This window comes from Barbus barbus, assembly GCF_936440315.1.
Source record: "Barbus barbus genome assembly, chromosome: 21".
Taxonomy (NCBI): Eukaryota; Metazoa; Chordata; class Actinopteri; order Cypriniformes; family Cyprinidae; genus Barbus; species Barbus barbus.
Genome location: NC_136749.1, coordinates 27,243,329 through 27,262,519, shown reverse-complemented (window position 1 = coordinate 27,262,519; position 19,191 = coordinate 27,243,329). Strand labels below are relative to the sequence as shown.

Genomic DNA, 19,191 nt, shown 5'->3' with positions numbered 1-19,191 from the left:
TTGTTTTAACGCATGCCATATTAACTAACAAATGAGAACTGTAAACATGTGAATGTGGTTTTAAATTATTGAAATGTTAACTTAAAATCTGAAAATATTTGATGTCAAAGTTTGGGAGCCCTGCCACATGCGACTGCAAATGAACTGAATTTAACCACAACATGAATCACGCAACATTTGTTATGATTTATTTCTCTCGCGGGGCTCCTTTGCATCTCGTGGTGTAAACGCAAATCAGTTTCCATTTGTGTTGGGGAACAGTCACATTCTGACAAATGAAGAGAGTTTCCTGTGTCCTAAGCAATAGGTTTGGACTCCTGCCCAGAACCTCAAACCCCCAGCAATGGTGTGAAAATGGGCGACCGCTACTTCGTGGGTGATGTTGTCTCGTTCCACTGTGAACAAGGATACACTCTAAAGGTGGGCGATTTCATATCATAATATGGCAGTGATAGCTTAGCGCTCTCAGCTTCAAATGCACAGAGACATTTGCGCTCGTTCTAAAAAGCTTTTTGGCTGCTCATTTTGACATTTCACCATTGTTGCTTGTGTAATTGGCAGTGCGTTAAACAGGTGACTTATTTTCAGAACATCTTTCAGAAGAGTGACATTCAATAAGAGGGTGATTTTGTTGAACTTTTTTTTTTTTTTTTGAAGGGTGCATTAAAAAAATTTATTTATTTTTGCTACTTTCCAAATGCTTTTTGTGTGTAGATGTTATTGTTTTTACTCTTGTACCAGACCCAGACTTTTGATCTTAAAATATGAAAATGCAAAATAGCAAAAAGCAGCATAAAATATTAATTGAGATATTTTTTTAATTATGATAATCTAAACAATTCATCATTTTTTGTTTATGTGAAAATGATTACGACTCTGTTAGTTTTCTCCCTTGTTTTTCTCCAAGTTATTATTTTTTTTTTCAGAGGGTAACTGTGTCATTGAAAAGGTTGAGATACAATATGATGCGTGTCTGAAAAGGGAAAAAGGTGCATTTGTGATACATTTGTCATTTCCATTCTGTAATTTTGTAAAATTATGCAAGAAGTGTGGAAACGTTATTTGTGTGTTTTAGGGTGCATGTGCTTAACATGTTGAAAATGAAATTATGCAAAAATGTGAAAATAAATACTATTTTGTGGTGTTTAGTTGGAATGCATGAAGTACTAATCGAATGTCATTTTTGTAGCTACTTTTTGTCAAATTATGCAACAAGTGTGAACGTGAAAAATATGTAGTTGTGTATTTAGAATGCATGAAATGCTAGCTATGAAATTAACCGTAGCATATTCAAAATGTATTTTTTGTTGCTGCTTTTTGTAAATCATGCAAAAATGTGTGAAAAAGTATTATTTAGTTGAGTGTATTTGTAATGCATGAAACAAAAATGAACCTTAGAATGCATGAAATGCTAGCAATGTGTAGCAATTTGTATAGCTGAAATTTGCAATTTGCAAAAAGTGTGTATATATATATATATATATATATATAGTTGTGTATTTAGAATGCATGAAATGCTAGCCATAAAATTAGCTGAAGCTGGTTGCCTTAAAATTTTTAAGTTGGCTCAACTTTTTTTTTTTAACAGTGTACACAGTGTAATTTCTGTCACTGCAATTTTGACTAATAATGCAAAATGTATGAAAATCTTATTTCATTGTGTATATTTAGAATGCATAAAATGCATACTATATGACATTAGCTGCAGCGTGTTTAAAATGTCATTTCCACCGCATGTTCATTATATTTCAGGTAAGAAAAATGAGATGTCTTATGATCCATGTATACTGCACATACAGTTGGACGTTAATAGACAAACTAGTGAAAGTTTGTTTAAAAAGAAAAATAGAAAGAAGAAAAGTACAAAGGTGTCCATAGCTGAAGAAGCACCTTAAAGTTCAGCGTTTGATTTTCTGTTCCTCTGTGCGTTTTATTAGATTCATTCACAGTGCCAAGGCTTTGTTATTTTTGCCCTCACTTCATACGTGGAAGAGCACGTTGAATGATACATTTCCTATGAGTGATTCATCTTCCTTCGGAATTGGTGAGAGCTTCTTGGAAAAGTCAATATCTTTCTTCATTTCCACTCGTTGCAGGGAAGTGCATATATAACCTGCATGCCGGGGCCTGTCAGAAGATGGAACTACCCAGCGCCCCTCTGTCTGGGTATGTTTTATTTCCAGTCATTTCTCCCCGTTTGGCCTTTTCAATGAGAGCATTACCACTGCTTTAGTTCTCCGTAATCGCAATTCTTCAAATTAGTGTCTCGCAACAACCTTATGTTCCTGTTAGTTGAGGAGTTTGTGCTGTTTCGTCTTATTTGATTTCAATGTAGCAGCTGTTTCATCACCGAGCGCAGAGAGATCAGCCGTGGTCTGTTAGAGCTCTATTTAATCAAATGGACTATGAAAAAGCTTTCTTCAGGCTAGATCTTTGAGGTCCTATTCAGTCTAATCTTCTTTTTTCAATTTCTCTTTTGTTGAAATCTATTAGCCTTAAACCCTTCTTCCATGTCTCATGATTTCTCGCGGCTATAACACCATCGCTCACGAGTTACTGGCCATCTAGCTAATGTTGTTCATCCAAAGTGACTTACAGTCCACTAATAGCAGTGACAGACGCTGCAGGAACTCAGGTTAAGCGGCCTGCGCAACAATGCAAAAGGATAGTGCAAGTTTACTTCTAATTGATGTTCTCTGACTACATATGGTTGTAAATGTATGCAAATGTAAGTATTTCTTTGACTTCAGTGTCATTGAAAGTCATAAAAAGTGATTTTAATATTGCCATACAATAATATGATAATTAATAAATAAATACAGTGATATGATAGTTAAGGGTTGTTTGGGAAACGACACCTGAACAATTCAATTATTTTATTTGTTGTTTTTTATTCAAATTTCATTCCAATTAAAGTCTACTTTCTTAAATTCCGAAATTGAATTTGAATTTAAAAGTTAAGCTCAGATTAAATTAGATTGCTGATTTTTTTTTTTTATTTTTTTGCTGTAGCCACTGTTTCATACCCAACCATAGAATATTGAAACATCACATATAGAAATTATAATTTAATGTTAATGTAAATGTGTAGTGATTATGATTTGCGTGTATGATATGTTTTCATGCTGAACCAAACATCAAAATTATTTTGTTTATGAATGGTTTTTATACAAATTTCATTAAATTTCAATTCTTCCTTAAATTTAAGAACTGAATTTGGATAGAAAAGTAAAGCTGAATCTAATTTAGAATGAAGCACGACTCCGACTGGTGTTGTTCGGCACGGCCATGGCTGAAGAGTGACACTTGAAGTTTAATTGATCCGAGCTCCTGCAGTGTAAACAGAAGATTAAATGTTCTCTTATTGACATTTTTATTGACACAATTGCTATTCTAAAGTACTGTAAATGGCCACAGGGAGTCCAAGAGGCCATTCATTACATGTTTGCCAATAAGAAGAATGCAAACACAACCAAGCGGACAGGGGGATATGCACACGCTCCAGAGTAAAATCAAGGGGATATACGTCAGTCTTACATTCTTCAATATTGGCCTTTCAATCCCTGCGAGTTCTGGTGGTGTTAATTTAAAAAGTCATTATGAGAAAACATAACCCATGTATCATTTTCTCCCAACCTCAAAATGAACACAGCACATTTATTCCATTAGCATTTGAAAGCGTTTCTTATTGCACATCATTGCATTGTTATTTATATGTCCCAAGAACACTGAGCTGTCTTATATGTGCAAATGAGTTCATTTTGCATATCACTAGATTCCGTAATGGAGTTTGGACTTGATGGATATCTGTTTGATCATTTCTTATTGTTCCATTGGGTATCAGTTCCCGATGTGAGTGCATGCCGTCTTCACTGACTCTGTGCATGACTGCTCTTGTCTTTTAAGCCGAGTGCGGGGGATTCCTGTCGGACCTGAATGGAGTCATCCTAAGTCCCGGCTTTCCTGGAAATTACCCCAGTGGACTTGACTGCAACTGGACAGTTAAACTTCCCATTGGATTTGGTCTGTATCCTGTAACTTTTGAGTTCCAATTTTCTTATTTTCCCCAAATAAGATTTAATTTTTATCACAGTTGTTTATATCTCTAGACAGAATGAGATTAAATGTAAAATCTCCTGTCTTAGATGTTTCTCCCGAAGAAAAAGACCTCCGTAATCTCGCCTCATTGTGTTTCAATTCTCCCAAGGCCAAAGGATCTCAGATGCTATCATCATAAACTGAAACCAAAACCATTCAAAATATTTTGTTACGTAAAATAAACGTTAAAATAAATAAAATCTAAAAAACTGTTAGTTGCTATGCGTCAATTCTAATTTTCATTTAGTTTAAGTTGAAGTACTAAAATAAAAACTAAAACTGAAATAACTAAATCGCCAAACAAAATGACTAAAACTTTGATTAAAATGAAAACTTAAAATCTAAAAAATATATAAATTAATTAAAAAAAATTAATTAATCAATAAAAACTATAATAGTATATTAATTATATTAAATTAACATGGTTGTTATCCACATTAATTTTAGACCTCAGTACTCTTGCAGTATGTGAACTATTATTCTATTTCTATTCGTATTTCTACTTAGGATTTTGTACCAAGCAAAGGGAAAATCATAAGAGACAAAACTAATAATCAATGAAAAGTAAATAAAAGCTTCATTAAGTCATCTGAGTTATGAAGCAGCAACCTAAGAAATATTTTCCTTTTGCAAGATGCAAGACTTTTTTTGTGGGAAAATTCTGGAATAGCAATGATTTATAACTGGAATATTGTGTTTCTTGAAGCTGCAAGTCATGGATTGTTTTGTTTGAACTTTCAAAGTTTACCTTCAGGTGTCTCATTGTTAAAATGCACTGTATATTTCCTCCTATCGTTTGTGATCCAGGGATTCACCTGCAATTCCTCAACTTCTCTACGGAAGCTGTGCACGACTACCTTGAAGTCCGTAGCGGGACGCTGCACTCTGGCTCGGTGATCGATAGATTCAGCGGGCCTGTTGTTCCAGAATCTTTCTTCAGCACGACCCATGAGACCAGCTTCTTCTTTCACAGCGACTACTCGCAGAACAAACCCGGTTTCCACATCACCTACGAGGGTAAGACGGATTAGACCTGCCCACGGCCATTACTTCCACTGTCAATACGGACACACACCATTGGATCCCTTCTCACAATAACAGGATAGGGAATATAACCAATTGTTCTCTTTGAGTTCAGTCAAAGGCCTTTTTGAAACCAAGTCAGTGGATCTCGGTAACATCCACAGTCAGACTAGTGCAGCTCCAAATGCAAAACTACATCTTTCCAAAGTGTGCTAGTTGGTAGGCTGCCTGAAATACTGATTGGTCTTAACCAAAAGCCCTGTATAATTAGGCTGGTTTTGGGAATGTGTACAGCTGTTGCTCTGGTGCTTTAAAGAGGATACATTTAAAGACCCAGCTTTTCTGAGAGGATTTAACCGTGCAAACAGCTAAAGCTCAGCATGCTAATTAAAAACCAGAAATAAAATATCAGAGTTAAAAATTATACACTACTGGTCTAAACACTGCTGGAATAATTAAGATTAAAAAATAAAAAAAATTCACAGAAATAATATTACAATTTAAAATAACTGTTTTCTGTTTGAATACATTTTAAAATGTAATTTATTCCTGGGATGCAAAGCTGGATTTTCAGTATTATTAATCCAGTCTTGAGTGTCACATGATCCTTCAAAAATTCTAAGATGCAGATTTGCTGCTCATTTATTATCAATTATTATTCGTGTTCAAAAATCAATAATGGTTTTTAATATTCTTATCAATGTTTAAAACATTCCTGCTTAATATTTTTGTGGAAACCGTGATGGATTCTTTGATAAATAGAAAGTTTAGTGTTTATTTAAAGTATTTTGCTTTTTGTAAGATTTATTTTTTCTTATTTACCACAAACTTTTGAATGTTAATGTATTCCACAAAAATATCAAGCAGTAAAAACATCACAGGAATAAATCAAATGTTTTAAATATATTACAACATAAAATATAATATTAACAATATTACTGTTTTACTGCATTTTTGATCAATTGTTAACATCGGTGTCTTTTCGTTTAAATGCACCATTTTGCTTCAGTTTCTCCTATTAAAGTCATCTGTAGCATATATGAATTGGTCGTAGTACAGCATATGTGAAACTCATACGGTTTGTACTGTGAGGTGATCTAGGGGTAGCATAGTCTCGCGTAGCCAGACCTTCAGACTGACGGCTGAAGGTCTGGAATAGATGGCCGCTTTCATTGGCCGAGGCCCGTCCATGAAGCCGTTTTACCGACATGTCAAACAACCAATCATAGTTGGTTTCCTTTAGCATCACGTTTCAGGGCGTGGAAATGTCGCCACAATAACAGACCGGTGTGTGAAACTCTCGGATGTATTTTAAAGATTCTATGCCGCGAACTTTAAATATTTCACATACTTTTGAAAATCCAGCATGTAGTTGACTCTGATAAGCATTCGTCGTCACATTTGTAAACACGACGGCTTTCTTCTTTCGTGAGGGGGTTTGGCCCCACGGCGTCTTTGTTTCCCGGCGGACCAAAAATTAACGCGACACTCGCGTCTCCCGGAAATCCGGTTTAATTCAACCAGTCAGATGACGACTTCGACATTCCTGAAGTGTTTCCAGAAAAGTGTGCCATATGCATCAGATATTTAGCCAACGTTCCATGGGCGTGATGTCTGAGGCTGAGACTAGGGGTAACATAACCATAAAAACCCCGAAAGTTCTTTGCACACTGAGTCCTCTGAAGCTTTTGTCCGTCATAAAAAAATTGGATCAGACATGAAATTGTGCAGCTTGCTGATGAGGAGAGGTTTGCTTCTGCTAAATGATTGCCCAGTTTTCACCTGGCAGTCACCCAGAAATCCCTAACAGCACATGGCAATGCCCCAGGAACCGCTCAGAAGCAACTGTATTGTGTTTTCAAATCTATTTTTATATTCCACCCCTTGTGCCTTTCTGGTTTACACAGCAGGAATCTGTCAGTATTTTGACTTTATGATTCCTGAACAGTGAGATGTTCCTCGTCCCGTGAGAATGACTTTGGGTTTTTGAAGTAAAAAATAGAAGCTCTCATCCTCAGTGAAACCGCTTCCTTTGACACAGCACAGAAAGGATCTTGCTTTTCAATATTAGTCACAAAATATTTATTGCTTCTGTGACACTCTTTTTGTTGTGTGTGTGGTTAGACTGCTAAGTTTAGGCATTTAATTTTGGATGAATCATAAGGATTGTTTAATGTTCTGTAAATAGCTTATGCTAAGTTATTTTTATGATTCCCTTATATAATACACATTTAGTGTCTATGCATTTGCCACATCGTGGACAATAAGTTTAGTAAACTATTTTAGAACTTTGTTTTACATCAGTTCTGAAGCAGCTTTAAGCAAGCTTTAAGCTACATTTTCAGTAAAATAGGTTCCCTATCTGTCGGTCACTACGAGTTATGTCGTGACGACATTAGGGGATTTACTTGGAAGCCCCGACTGCCTCTGATAAGAGAAAACGCCAATGAAATTTGGCTAGTGGATTTTGCATACCTGAGCCATTCCCCGTGTATACGGGTATAAAAGGGCGACAGGTGCATCCACTCATCAGATTTTTGCTTCGGTGCCGAGTGGATGAGAAGTCTTGCGATCTCCACAAAGCCTTCTGCCTCAAAGAAAAAGAGTTTGTTCCTGGGTGGCGTCACGGTGCAGACAGCGGTGTCCCTGCAGCAGCGATTCCCCTGGGCACTTCACCTGAAAGAGCAAATTTCTAAAACACTGGGCGGTTCGCGTCTTTTTAAAGATGCCGTTCCGTCCGTGTTCTCTTGGTTGCGGTCGCTTCCTGTCCTCGGATGACGGTCACGAGCGTTGTCTTCAGTGTCTGGGCATCCAGCACGCTGAAGATGCGTTTGTGGATGAGTCATGCGCCTGTTGTGGGCGTATGAACATGGCAACGCTGCGATCTCGCCTTTCCTTTCTGAAAGGATTGGCACCCTCTGCCGCCACCCGTCCCGGTCTCTCTGGCTCGAGCAGAGGACCGCCGGCTGGCGCTCTGGGAGATCTGAGGGTGACGGTAAGAGCTTCTCCGCCGGGCACGTCCCCGCGGACCTCTTACTCCTCCCGCAGCGCTTGTTCCGTCCGGTTCCCGAGTGATTTCGCTGGTTCGCCTCACGGGGCCGCCAGCATTTCATTCGGTGCGCCGCCCGAGGATCAGATGTCGATCGCGGCATCGGGGGATGGGCTTTCGTCCTCTGAGGATGAACGATCGGCGGGGCTGCCCCCCTCGGGTGTTGTCGCCACTGCCGATCCGGACCCAGAGCTGACGGCCATGCTTGCCCGGGCAGCCGTGAGTATCGGGCTGGAGGTCAACAGACCGCCCAGTCCCGAGCCCTCGCGGCTGGATGATTGGTTCATCGGCGCAAAACGCGACCAGCGGCCGCACTTTGCCCCGGTGGTGCATGAGGAGCTGACGAAGTCGTGGACGGCCCCTTTCACGGCCAGAAGCCGCTCGTCTCCCTCCTCCGTCCTCACTACCCTCGATGGCGGGGCGGCCAGGGGGTACGTGGATATTCCCCAGGTGGAGAGAGCGGTTGCGGTGCACCTGTGCCCGCAAAACGCCGCCACCTGGAGGAATCGTCCGCGTCTCCCGTCCAAAGCCTGTAAGCTGACGGCCGCACTCGCCGCCAAGGCCTACAGCGCTGCGGGCCAGGCCGCCTCTGCCCTGCATGCCATGGCCATCCTGCAAGTTCACCAGGCCAAGGCACTAAAACAAATGCACGAGGGTAGTCCCGACCCGGGGTTGATGCAGGAGCTGCGCACGGCGACTGACTTCGCTCTCCGGGCGACGAAAGTCACGGCGCGGTCCCTCGGGAAGGCGATGTCCACGTTAGTGGTCCAAGAGCGCCATCTCTGGCTCAATCTGGCCGAGATGAAGGACGTCGACAAAGTACGCTTTCTCGACGCCTCCATCTCCCAGACGGGGCTATTTGGCGACACTGTCGAGGGTTTTGCCCAGCAATTCTCGGCAGTACAGAAGCAGACGGAGGCAATTCAGCACATCCTCCCTAAACGGCGGGATGCTCCAGCTGCCACCGCTGGCCCAAGGGCCAGGCCCCAGTCTGCTGGTCGCCGTGGGCGCCCTCCTGCGTCCTCCAGAGCTGCTCCGCCCCGTGCTGAGTCGTCACCTAGGCCGGTGCGTCGAGCCTCTCGCAGGAGTGCGGCGCCCCCTGCGCCTCAGCCGGCCGCCAAGTCCTCCAGGAAGACGACAAAGCGGCCCTGACGCGCACAACCCGGAGATGGAGGAATTTGCTCTTTCCCAGGAGACGACGAGGCTAGCGTCGCTCCTTCCCCCGGAGGAGGGCCGGGTGGAGAATCCTGTGTTTCTTTTCTTTCTGTTCCGCCACTGGCTCAAGGGCCAGTGGTACCCACATTGTCAAAGAAAGAGCAATTTCCCTTTCCTCCGGGTTCCCAGGTCTGCGGGCTGACAGTGTGCGACGCACTGCCTCCTCACTCTCACCCGAGACCCATATTGCCAGTGGCCAAGAGAGTGCGGTCTGGGGACGCGATGCCTCCCCTCGCACCTCTAGCCAGTCCCCCCGGGGACTCAGGGAGTTTTGTGGGGATGAGTCAGAACGCACCGCCTTCTGTTCCATCCAACCTTACTCCCCCTCGCTGCACCACTGCGGGCACGTCGATTGTGCCTTTGGTGCCACTTGCACGGTATCTGGGGGCGTGGCTTGCGCTACCCAGCCCGTCTCGCTGGCTCATTCGCACAGTTCGACTCGGCTATGCGATTCAGTTCGCCAGGCGGCCTCCCAGGTTCAGCGGCATCCTCGAGACTTCGGTGGCAGTCCGAGATGCACCTGTTCTGCGCGAGGAGATTGCTGTCCTTCTGGCAAAGGGTGCGATCGAGCCGGTCCCTCCAGCCGAGATGAGGCAGGGGTTTTACAGCCCCTACTTCATCGTGCCCAAGAAAGGCGGTGGCCTCCGGCCAATCCTGGACCTGCGAGTCTTGAATCGGGCCCTACACAAGCTCCCGTTCAAGATGTTGACACAGAAGCGCATTGTCAAATGCGTGCAGTCCGCGGATTGGTTTGCAGCGATCGACCTGAAGGACGCTTACTTTCATGTCTCGATTCTCCCTCGACACAGGCCGTTCCTACGGTTTGCGTTCGAGGGGCGGGCATGGCAGTACAGGGTCCTCCCCTTCGGGCTCTCCCTGTCTCCCCGTGCCTTCACGAAGGTGGCGGAAGGCGCCCTTGCCCCGTTACGGGAAGTGGGCGTCAGGATCCTCAACTATCTCGACGATTGGCTCATTCTGGCCCGGTCGCGAGAACAGTTGTGTGGTCACAGGAACCTGGTGCTCCGGCACCTCAGCCAGTTGGGGCTTCGGGTCAACTGGGAAAAGAGCAAGCTCTCCCCTGTGCAGAGAATCTCTTTTCTCGGTGTGGAGTTAGACTCCGTGAGTATGACGGCACGTCTCACGGACGAGCGTGCCCAATCAGTGCTGAACTGCCTGAGTTCCTTCAGAGGCAGGACAGTGGTTCCGCTGAAACAGTTTCAGCAGCTCCTGGGGCATATGGCATCCGTAGCCGCAGTCACGCCGCTCGGGTTGCTTCATATGAGACCACTTCAGCACTGGTTACACTCACGGGTCCCGAGATGGGCATGGCGCCACGGGACACGTCGTGTGACCATCACACAGTCGTGTCGCCGCTCTTTCAGCCCCTGGTCAGACCTTGCTTTCCTACGGGCCGGGGTGCCCTTAGGACAAGTGTCCCGGCATGTTGTTGTCACAACAGATGCCTCCAGCATGGGCTGGGGCGCTACATGCAACGGGCAGGCAGCCTCGGGGCTCTGGACGGGGCCTCGACTGCTTTGGCACATCAACTGCCTAGAGCTGTTGGCAGTGCATCTGGCCTTAAAGCAGTTCCGGCCACTGCTTCTAGGCCAGCACGTGTTGGTCCGCACGGACAACACTGCGGCTGTTTCGTACATCAACCGGCAGGGGGGTCTACGATCACGCCGCATGTCACAGCTCGCCCGCCATCTCCTCCTCTGGAGTCAGTCACAGCTCAAATCGCTGCGCGCCGTCCACATTCCGGGGGAGCTCAATCGTGCAGCCGACGCGCTCTCACGACAGCTCACGTTCCCCGGAGAATGGCGACTCCATCCCGAGACGATCCGGCTGATTTGGAGTCGATTCGGGGAAGCTCAGGTAGACCTGTTTGCTTCCCGCGAGTCCTCCCACTGCCAGCTGTATTTCTCCCTGACCGAGGCCCCCCTCGGCACGGACGCACTGGCACACAGCTGGCCTCGGGCTCTGCGCAAGTATGCGTTTCCCCCAGTGAGCCTGATCGCACAGACGCTGTGCAAGGTCAGGGAGGACGAGGAGCAGGTCTTGTTGGTTGCGCCATATTGGCCCACCCGGACCTGGTTTTCGGAACTCACCCTCCTCGCGACAGCCCCTCCCTGGCGCATCCCTCTGAGGAAGGACCTTCTTTCTCAGGGGCTCGGCACCATATGGCACCCGCGTCCAGATCTGTGGAACCTCCATGTGTGGCTCCTGGATGGGACGCGGCAGACTTGAGTGGCCTGCCACAGGCTGTGGTGGACACCATCATTCAGGCTAGGGCCCCTTCAACTAGGCAAGCCTATGCACTGAAGTGGAGTCTGTTCGCGGACTGGTGTTCTTCTCGTCGGGAGGACCCCCGAAGATGCACGATTGGAGTGGTGCTTTCTTTCCTGCAAGAGAGGTTGGAGCGCAGGCTGTCGCCCTCCACCTTGAAAGTGTACGTGGCTGCTATTGCGGCCCATCACGATGCAGTGGACGGCCGGTCCCTGGGGAAGCACGATCTCATCGTGAGGTTCCTGAGGGGTGCCAGAAGGTTAAATCCTCCTAGGCCACCCCTGATGCCCTCCTGGGATCTCTCTATTGTCCTGGCTGGACTTCAGAGGGGTCCCTTTGAGCCGCTGGACTCAGTCGAGCTGAAATTCCTGTCGGCCAAGACAGCGCTCCTGACCGCGCTCACTTCCATCAAGAGGGTCGGGGACCTCCAAGCATTTTCGGTAAGCGAAGAGTGCCTTGTGTTTGGGCCGGCCTACTCTCACGTTGTCCTGAGACCCCGGCCTGGATACGTGCCTAAGGTTCCCACCACGCCCTTCCGCGATCAGGTGGTGAACCTGCAAGCACTGCCCTCGGAGGAGGCAGACCCAGCCTTGGCGTTGCTGTGTCCCGTAAGAGCGCTGCGCATATACGTGGACCGCACCCGGAGCTTCAGAAGCTCTGAGCAGCTCTTTGTCTGCCACGGAGGTCAGCAGAAAGGGAAGGCTGTCTCCAAGCAGAGGTTGGCCCACTGGATAGTGGATGCCATCGCCTTGACGTACCAATCCCAAGGCGAGCCGTGCCCCCTCGGGGTGAGGGCTCACTCCACACGGAGTGTTGCCTCCTCCTATGCGCTGGCGCACGGCGCCTCTTTGGCAGACATCTGTAGAGCTGCGGGCTGGGCGACACCGAACACCTTCGCGAGATTTTACAGTCTCCGCGTTGAGCCAGTCTCTTCCCGTGTGTTGGGTAACAGGTAAGTGGCGGGAAGAGTTGGCCGGTGTCACGCTTGCTGCGCCATTCCCCCTTACCCGGGGATACGAGCGCCTATTCTCTCCTCCAGTTAGTTCCCCGAACGGCGAACCCTGGCGGAGTTCCTCCAGCACCCCCGGCAGTCAGGCTGGGCGGAGCAGTCTGACGCCAGGCCCAGTACCGGTGTTAGCTTGCCCGGGTCTCCGGTCAGCCCCTGTACTCGGCTAGGTGCCCGTGCGGCCTGATTCCCTTCGGGTGATCCCACACGTGTATTCATCCACGGTACGGTTTCCCTCATGGTAAACCCGTGTCTTCCCTTTGACAGAGCTCTGTCAGGCCCTGCTGGCAGCCTTCCTCCCTTCTCCTAGGTAGGATCTGCCCCAGGGTCCAGGCGTATGTAGCACTGCCCCAGGCTTGGGCCAGTCCATACCAGTGTCTCTACACGTTACCTCCCTTCGGGCAGGGTGTGGCCTCCGTAGCGCCCTTCTCCGGAAGGCTCGCTTCCCCGTCGTTACTGCCGGGCTGTAACAACAAACAGGAAAGACTTGAAGCAATCTTTCATAGAAGGTCGAAATCCCTTCCGATTTCTGGGGAAAGGAACAGCGGCTTGGCTATCTCCAGCAGCAATGTACTCAGTGGTCCCTGCGGGCACCAAGGTTAGCGAATTTGCGCTGGGGCGACGGGAAGGTTGCGACCTTCGCATCGCATTTGTCTGTCACGCGCTAGCTTGTCAACATCTGCATGCCACAAGTTCGTGACGGGGTTCAGGTTGTGGCGCTTTCCATAGACCCCTAATGTCGTCACGACATAACTCGTAGTGACCGACAGATAGGGAACGTCTCGGTTACGTACGTAACCCTCGTTCCCTGATGGAGGGAACGGAGACGTTATGTCCCCATGCCACAATCTCGAACCATCGCTGGTTGCCAGGGACACGTTCTCGGCTCCTCAGCGGAAAACCTGATGAGTGGATGCACCTGTCGCCCTTTTATACCCGTATGCACGGGGAGTGGCTCAGGTATGCAAAATCCACTAGCCAAATTTCATTGGCGTTTTCTCTTATCAGAGGCAGTCGGGGCTTCCAAGTAAATCCCCTAATGTCGTCACGACATAACGTCTCCGTTCCCTCCATCAGGGAACGAGGGTTACGTACGTAACCGAGACGTGTTATGGGTATTTTTGCAGCTTTTTTCAGTGTCATTTTCAGTATTATTTATATACCAGTTGTATTTAGTATTTATATTTTAGTTTAAGTTTTAGTGACTGCTATGTGCTTATGTAATTTGTATTAGTTTTCAAGTTTTATTTTTTATATAACGTTCTATATGGATTTAATTTATTTCTATTTCAGGTTTAGCAATTTTAGTATTTATTTATTTCAGTTACCCTGTAGTTGTAGAGGCAACATGTTTCTCGTTTTCATTTGTTTTTCATCTAATATTGTAAAATATATATATATTTTTTTTAATCTAGGTATCATTGGTATCAGTGCTAATTTCGTTGACGAATAATTTCCATCTTAATTTATCATCAACATTTTTTTTTTTTTATCTGATGAAAACAAGACATAATAACAGAATCAAATATCAGAATCAAAACTCATTTTGAATGACAAAAACTATGACAAAAATCCATTGACATTTTCGTCAACAAATAAAACCAAGACAAAAATGTAAGGGAGAGACAATTTGGGAATAGATCCAGTCTTTTAGTCCAGCTAGATTAAAACGAAATCAATTCAGGTGACTAAACTAAGACTTAAACTAAATAGCATTTAAATAGCAAAAGACTATGACTAAAACTAAATCAAAATTTGCTTTTAAAATTAACACCGATTGGTATATTTGTATGCTTTTATTTTGTGATTTCCTTGACTGGATTGACAGTGTTACTTTAGTGTTATTTATATAATATTATAGGATGTATAAATATATTAAATTAGCCTTTATTTCTGTCTTTTCAGTTTTCATTTTCATTTTAGTAATTTTATGTGCTTGTCATAAATTTTTTTTGTATTTCTCTATAGCTTTCATTTATTTTTATTTCAGTTTTAGTAGTGAGTTTATTACATCTTGATCATTAAGTGTAATTTTCATTTACATTTCGATTTGTTGTCTAATGTTGTATTTTATTCTAATAAAGTCTATTCTAAGAAATTCTATTTAATGTAATATTTTATTTTGGCCTTTTTTTCTCTCTTTTTTTTTGGGGGGGGGGGGGGCAAAAGCTATTTTTAATACTTTTAGTTATCAATAACAACACTGATGGGCATTGGCGCTCCTTTTGGCCTCTCACTGAATAAAGCCTTCTGCTCTGTGGTCACTCAGCATATGAACTGCAGAGGTGTCCGGATCCGCGGCCCTTTCGGAACGGGGTGGTGATTGGCAGTGATTTTGGAGTGGGCATGACCATCTCGTTCCAGTGTCTGCCCGGATACACGCTGCTGGGCGAAGCGTCGCTCACGTGCCTGCACGGCATCAGCCGCAACTGGAACCATCCTGTGCCTCGCTGTGAAGGTACAGAGCCCATCTTACAGAAAACCAGCTTTTAATTAAACTGTCATGTTTTGGAAATTTTATGAGATGTTCAGGGGAAAATATGGACCATATACGGAGGCAGGACTTTAGCTGTGAACTTTAAGCTTATCACCTTTTTATGTCACTGCATTATTGCAGCTGTATGTAAGGCAGTGCAGTTCTCCATATATTGCTGATTGTGTCTTGATTTTATTTGTCCACCGTCAGCACTTTGCGGTGGTAATATCACGGCCCTCAATGGGACCATCTACTCTCCGGGCCACCCGGCTGACTACCCCAATCTTAAAGACTGCATATGGAGCATCCGAGTACCTCCAGGCAACGGCATCCACATCAACTTCACCGTGCTCAACACCGAGCCCATCTACGACTACATTACCATCTGGTAGGACTTCTCCGAGCGTTTTATAAGAACTCTTTACCTAAAGACTTGCATCTGGTGTCATATAACAACATGAGTGTTATGCTCACAAAATAACATTGGCTTTAGGAAAGAGATTGACCTTTTTTTTTTTTTTTTACTGATACCAATTATTTGTGTTTGAGACTGATCAACGACATGCATAAACTATTTTAATCAAATTCATAATTGCTTTTCTTAGTAAGATACATCCTGTAACAATGAAAGTAATTTAGACTAAAACCATTAGACTGAAAAACAAAAGCTGCACAATGTTTCTTTCTTTCTCTTTCTTTCTTTCTTTCTTTCTTTCTTTCTTTCTTTTTCTTTCTTTCTTTCTTTCTTTCTTTTCTTTCTCCTTTCTTTCTTTCTTTCTCCTTTCTTTCTTTCTTTCTTTCTTTCTTTCTTTCTTTCTCCTTTCTTTCTTTGTTTCTTTCTCTTTCTTTCTTTCTCCTTTCTTTCTTTCTTTCTTTCTTTCTTTCTCCTTTCTTTCTCCTTTCTTTCTTTCTCCTTTCTTTCTTTCTTTCTTTTTCTTTCTTTCTCTTTCTTTCTTTCTTTCTTTTTCTTTCATTCTTTTTCTTTCTCCTTTCTTTCTTTCTTTCTTTCTTTCTTTCTCCTTTCTTTCTTTCTTTCTTTCTTTCTTTCTCCTTTCTCTCTTTCTCCTTTCTTTCTTTCTTTCTCCTTTCTTTCTTTCTTTCTTTCTTTCTCCTTTTTTTCTTTCTTTCTTTCTTTCTTTCTCCTTTCTTTCTTTCTTTCTTTCTTTCTCCTTTTTTTCTTTCTTTCTTTCTTTCTTTCTCCTTTCTTTCTCCTTTCTTTCTTTCTTTCTCCTTTTTTTCTTTCTTTCTTTCTTTCTTTCTCTTTCTTTCTCCTTTCTTTCTCCTTTCTTTCTTTCTCCTTTCTTTCTTTCTTTTTCTTTCTCCTTTCTTTCTTTCTTTTTCTTTCTCCTTTCTTTCTTTCTTTATTTCTTTCTTTCTCCTTTCTTTCTTTCTTTCTTTCTCCTTTCTCTCTTTCTCCTTTCTTTCTTTCTTTCTCCTTTCTTTCTTTCTTTCTTTCTTTCTCCTTTTTTTCTCCTTTCTTTCTTTCTTTCTCCTTTTTTTCTTTCTTTCTTTCTTTCTTTCTTTCTTTCTTTCTCCTTTCTTTCTCCTTTCTTTCTTTCTTTTTCTTTCTCCTTTCTTTCTTTCTTTTTCTTTCTCCTTTCTTTCTTTCTTTATTTCTTTCTTTCTCCTTTCTTTCTTTCTTTCTTTCTTTCTTTCTTTTTCTTTCTTTCTCCTTTCTTTCTTTCTTTCTTTCTTTCTCCTTTCTTTCTCCTTTCTTTCTTTCTTTCTTTCTTTCTTTCTCCTTTCTTTCTCCTTTCTTTCTTTCTTTCTTTCTTTCTTTTTCTTTCTTCTTTCTTTCTTTTTCTTTCTTTTTCTTTCTCCTTTCTTTTTCTTTCTTTCTTTCTTTCTTTTTCTTTCTCCTTTCTTTCTTTCTCCTTTCTTTCTTTCTTTCTTTCTTTCTTTCTTTCTTTTTCTTTCTCCTTTCTTTCTTTCTCCTTTCTTTCTTTCTTTCTTTCTTTCTTTCTCCTTTCTTTCTCCTTTCTTTCTTTCTCCTTTCTTTCTCCTTTCTTTCTTTCTCCTTTCTTTCTTTCTTTCTTTCTTTCTTTTTCTTTCTTTCTTTCTTTCTTTCTTTCTTTCTTTTTCTTTCTTTCTTTCTCCTTTCTTTCTTTCTTTCTTTCTTTCTTTCTCCTTTCTTTCTCCTTTCTTTCTTTCTCCTTTCTTTCTCCTTTCTTTCTTTCTCCTTTCTTTCTTTCTTTCTTTCTTTCTTTTTCTTTCTTCTTTCTTTCTTTTTCTTTCTTTTTCTTTCTCCTTTCTTTTTCTTTCTTTCTTTCTTTCTTTTTCTTTCTCCTTTCTTTCTTTCTCCTTTCTTTCTTTCTTTCTTTCTTTCTTTCTTTCTCCTTTCTTTCTCCTTTCTTTCTTTCTCCTTTCTTTCTCCTTTCTTTCTTTCTCCTTTCTTTCTTTCTTTCTTTCTTTCTTTTTCTTTCTTTCTTTCTTTCTTTCTTTCTTTCTTTTTCTTTCTTTCTTTCTCCTTTCTTTCTTTCTTTCTTTCTTTCTTTCTTTCTCCTTTCTTTCTCCTTTCTTTCTTTCTCCTTTCTTTCTCCTTTCTTTCTTTCTCCTTTCTTTCTTTCTTTCTTTCTTTCTTTCTTTCTTTTTCTTTCTTTCTTTCTTTCTTTCTTTCTTTTTCTTTCTTTCTTTTTCTTTCTCCTTTCTTTCTTTCTTTCTTTCTTTCTTTCTCCTTTCTTTCTCTCTCTCTTTCTTTCTTAAAGTTAAATTGTTACATTTTAAATGAATAATTATAGTAACTCTTTATTGATCGATTGACTGATTGTTTTTAAATATCCAGTGATTAACAATATTTGATTTATATATTAACAATTATATTAATTATATTTCTATAATTGTATTGTAGTATCATATCATATATTTCTATGTTTATATTATATAATTATATTAACAATATTTTATTTATATGTACTATATTTTTTATAACAACAAATAATAATAATAATAATAATAATATTTTTTAATGTAATGCTTAATAATAATAATAATAATAGTTACTTTCAAATGTAATTATTAAACATTACATAATAACAATGATGATTATGTAGATAATAATAATAATATAATTTGTTAGACAAAACCAAGAAAAAAATTAACTTGCACAATATTATATAATTATTTAATGTTATTATAATTAGTAGTAGTAGTAGTAATATTGTGCAAGTTTTTCATCTTTGTTTTGGACTGTCTAACGAGTTCAAGTATTTCTCATGTGAGATTAAATAAAACCCGCTGTTGCTTGTTGCTGACGGCAACTGTTTAGAAATCAAATGATGCCATTATCAGTAAAAAGAACTAGAAAACCAAGTGTGAGTTTAGAGAAGGGTAAAGAAATATCAGTCAAATCGATGATCTGCCTATGTCTAGTTTTGGATTTATCAAAATGATTTGTCAAGCACTCCACCAGAGAGTTTGTCCTTGTCCATGAAAAATGCATTTGTGCTAATGCTGCTAAGCTGAGGCTTACGTAACACTTTATTTTAGTCTTTTATCTGTTTAGTTTCACACATCTCTCTTGTGCTTTTCCATCTTCCATATATTTCCTCCTTGACTGAACATTAATGCTGAAGTGTCGGCTGGTGTGAAAGCAAAATGTAGACACTTGTGTTCACGTCATGGAAAATAGGATTTTTCTTGCTTTTATGAAATATAACTGTTTGATGTACTTTGTATAAGTCCTTCCCCTCTAACGCCTCATTCAAAAATCATTTATCATAAACACAATAATGTATGACCTCCCACATTTACATATCAAAGCATATTCAAAGCTCAATGCAATTGTTACTCGTTTTTCATGCAAAGTCAGTTACATACAGAGGTCTTCAAGATACAATGGCAAAACCAGTCCGTTTAATTCCCAGGGTCAGAGCAAGGGAGCTAAATTTGTTGAGTAAGATGAAATTTAGTGCAAGTAGGGCACATATACAAAACGTTCATCAAAATCATCTTCAAACATTTTCTCTGCCATAACACTAAATCATCAGAAAGGGAAAACTGACCATAGAAGATGAGTTTATGCCAGAGATGCCTGCATTT

The 19,191-nt window shown here is 42.2% G+C and overlaps 1 protein-coding gene across 1 annotated transcript in view; it reads left to right on the top strand.

The window, feature by feature from the left end:
* The window catches only part of LOC306887841 (CUB and sushi domain-containing protein 3-like), a gene marked incomplete at both ends in the record, with an annotated part of 269,530 nt that overhangs the window by 174,564 nt on the left and 75,775 nt on the right, over positions 1-19,191 (top strand). Inside the window, 6 exons of the mRNA XM_079445841.1 lie at positions 302-420; positions 2,097-2,166; positions 3,907-4,023; positions 4,906-5,115; positions 14,947-15,135; positions 15,364-15,541. Coding sequence (XP_079301967.1) covers positions 302-420; positions 2,097-2,166; positions 3,907-4,023; positions 4,906-5,115; positions 14,947-15,135; positions 15,364-15,541 — 883 coding nt within the window. The remainder of the gene's footprint in view (positions 1-301; positions 421-2,096; positions 2,167-3,906; positions 4,024-4,905; positions 5,116-14,946; positions 15,136-15,363; positions 15,542-19,191) is intronic.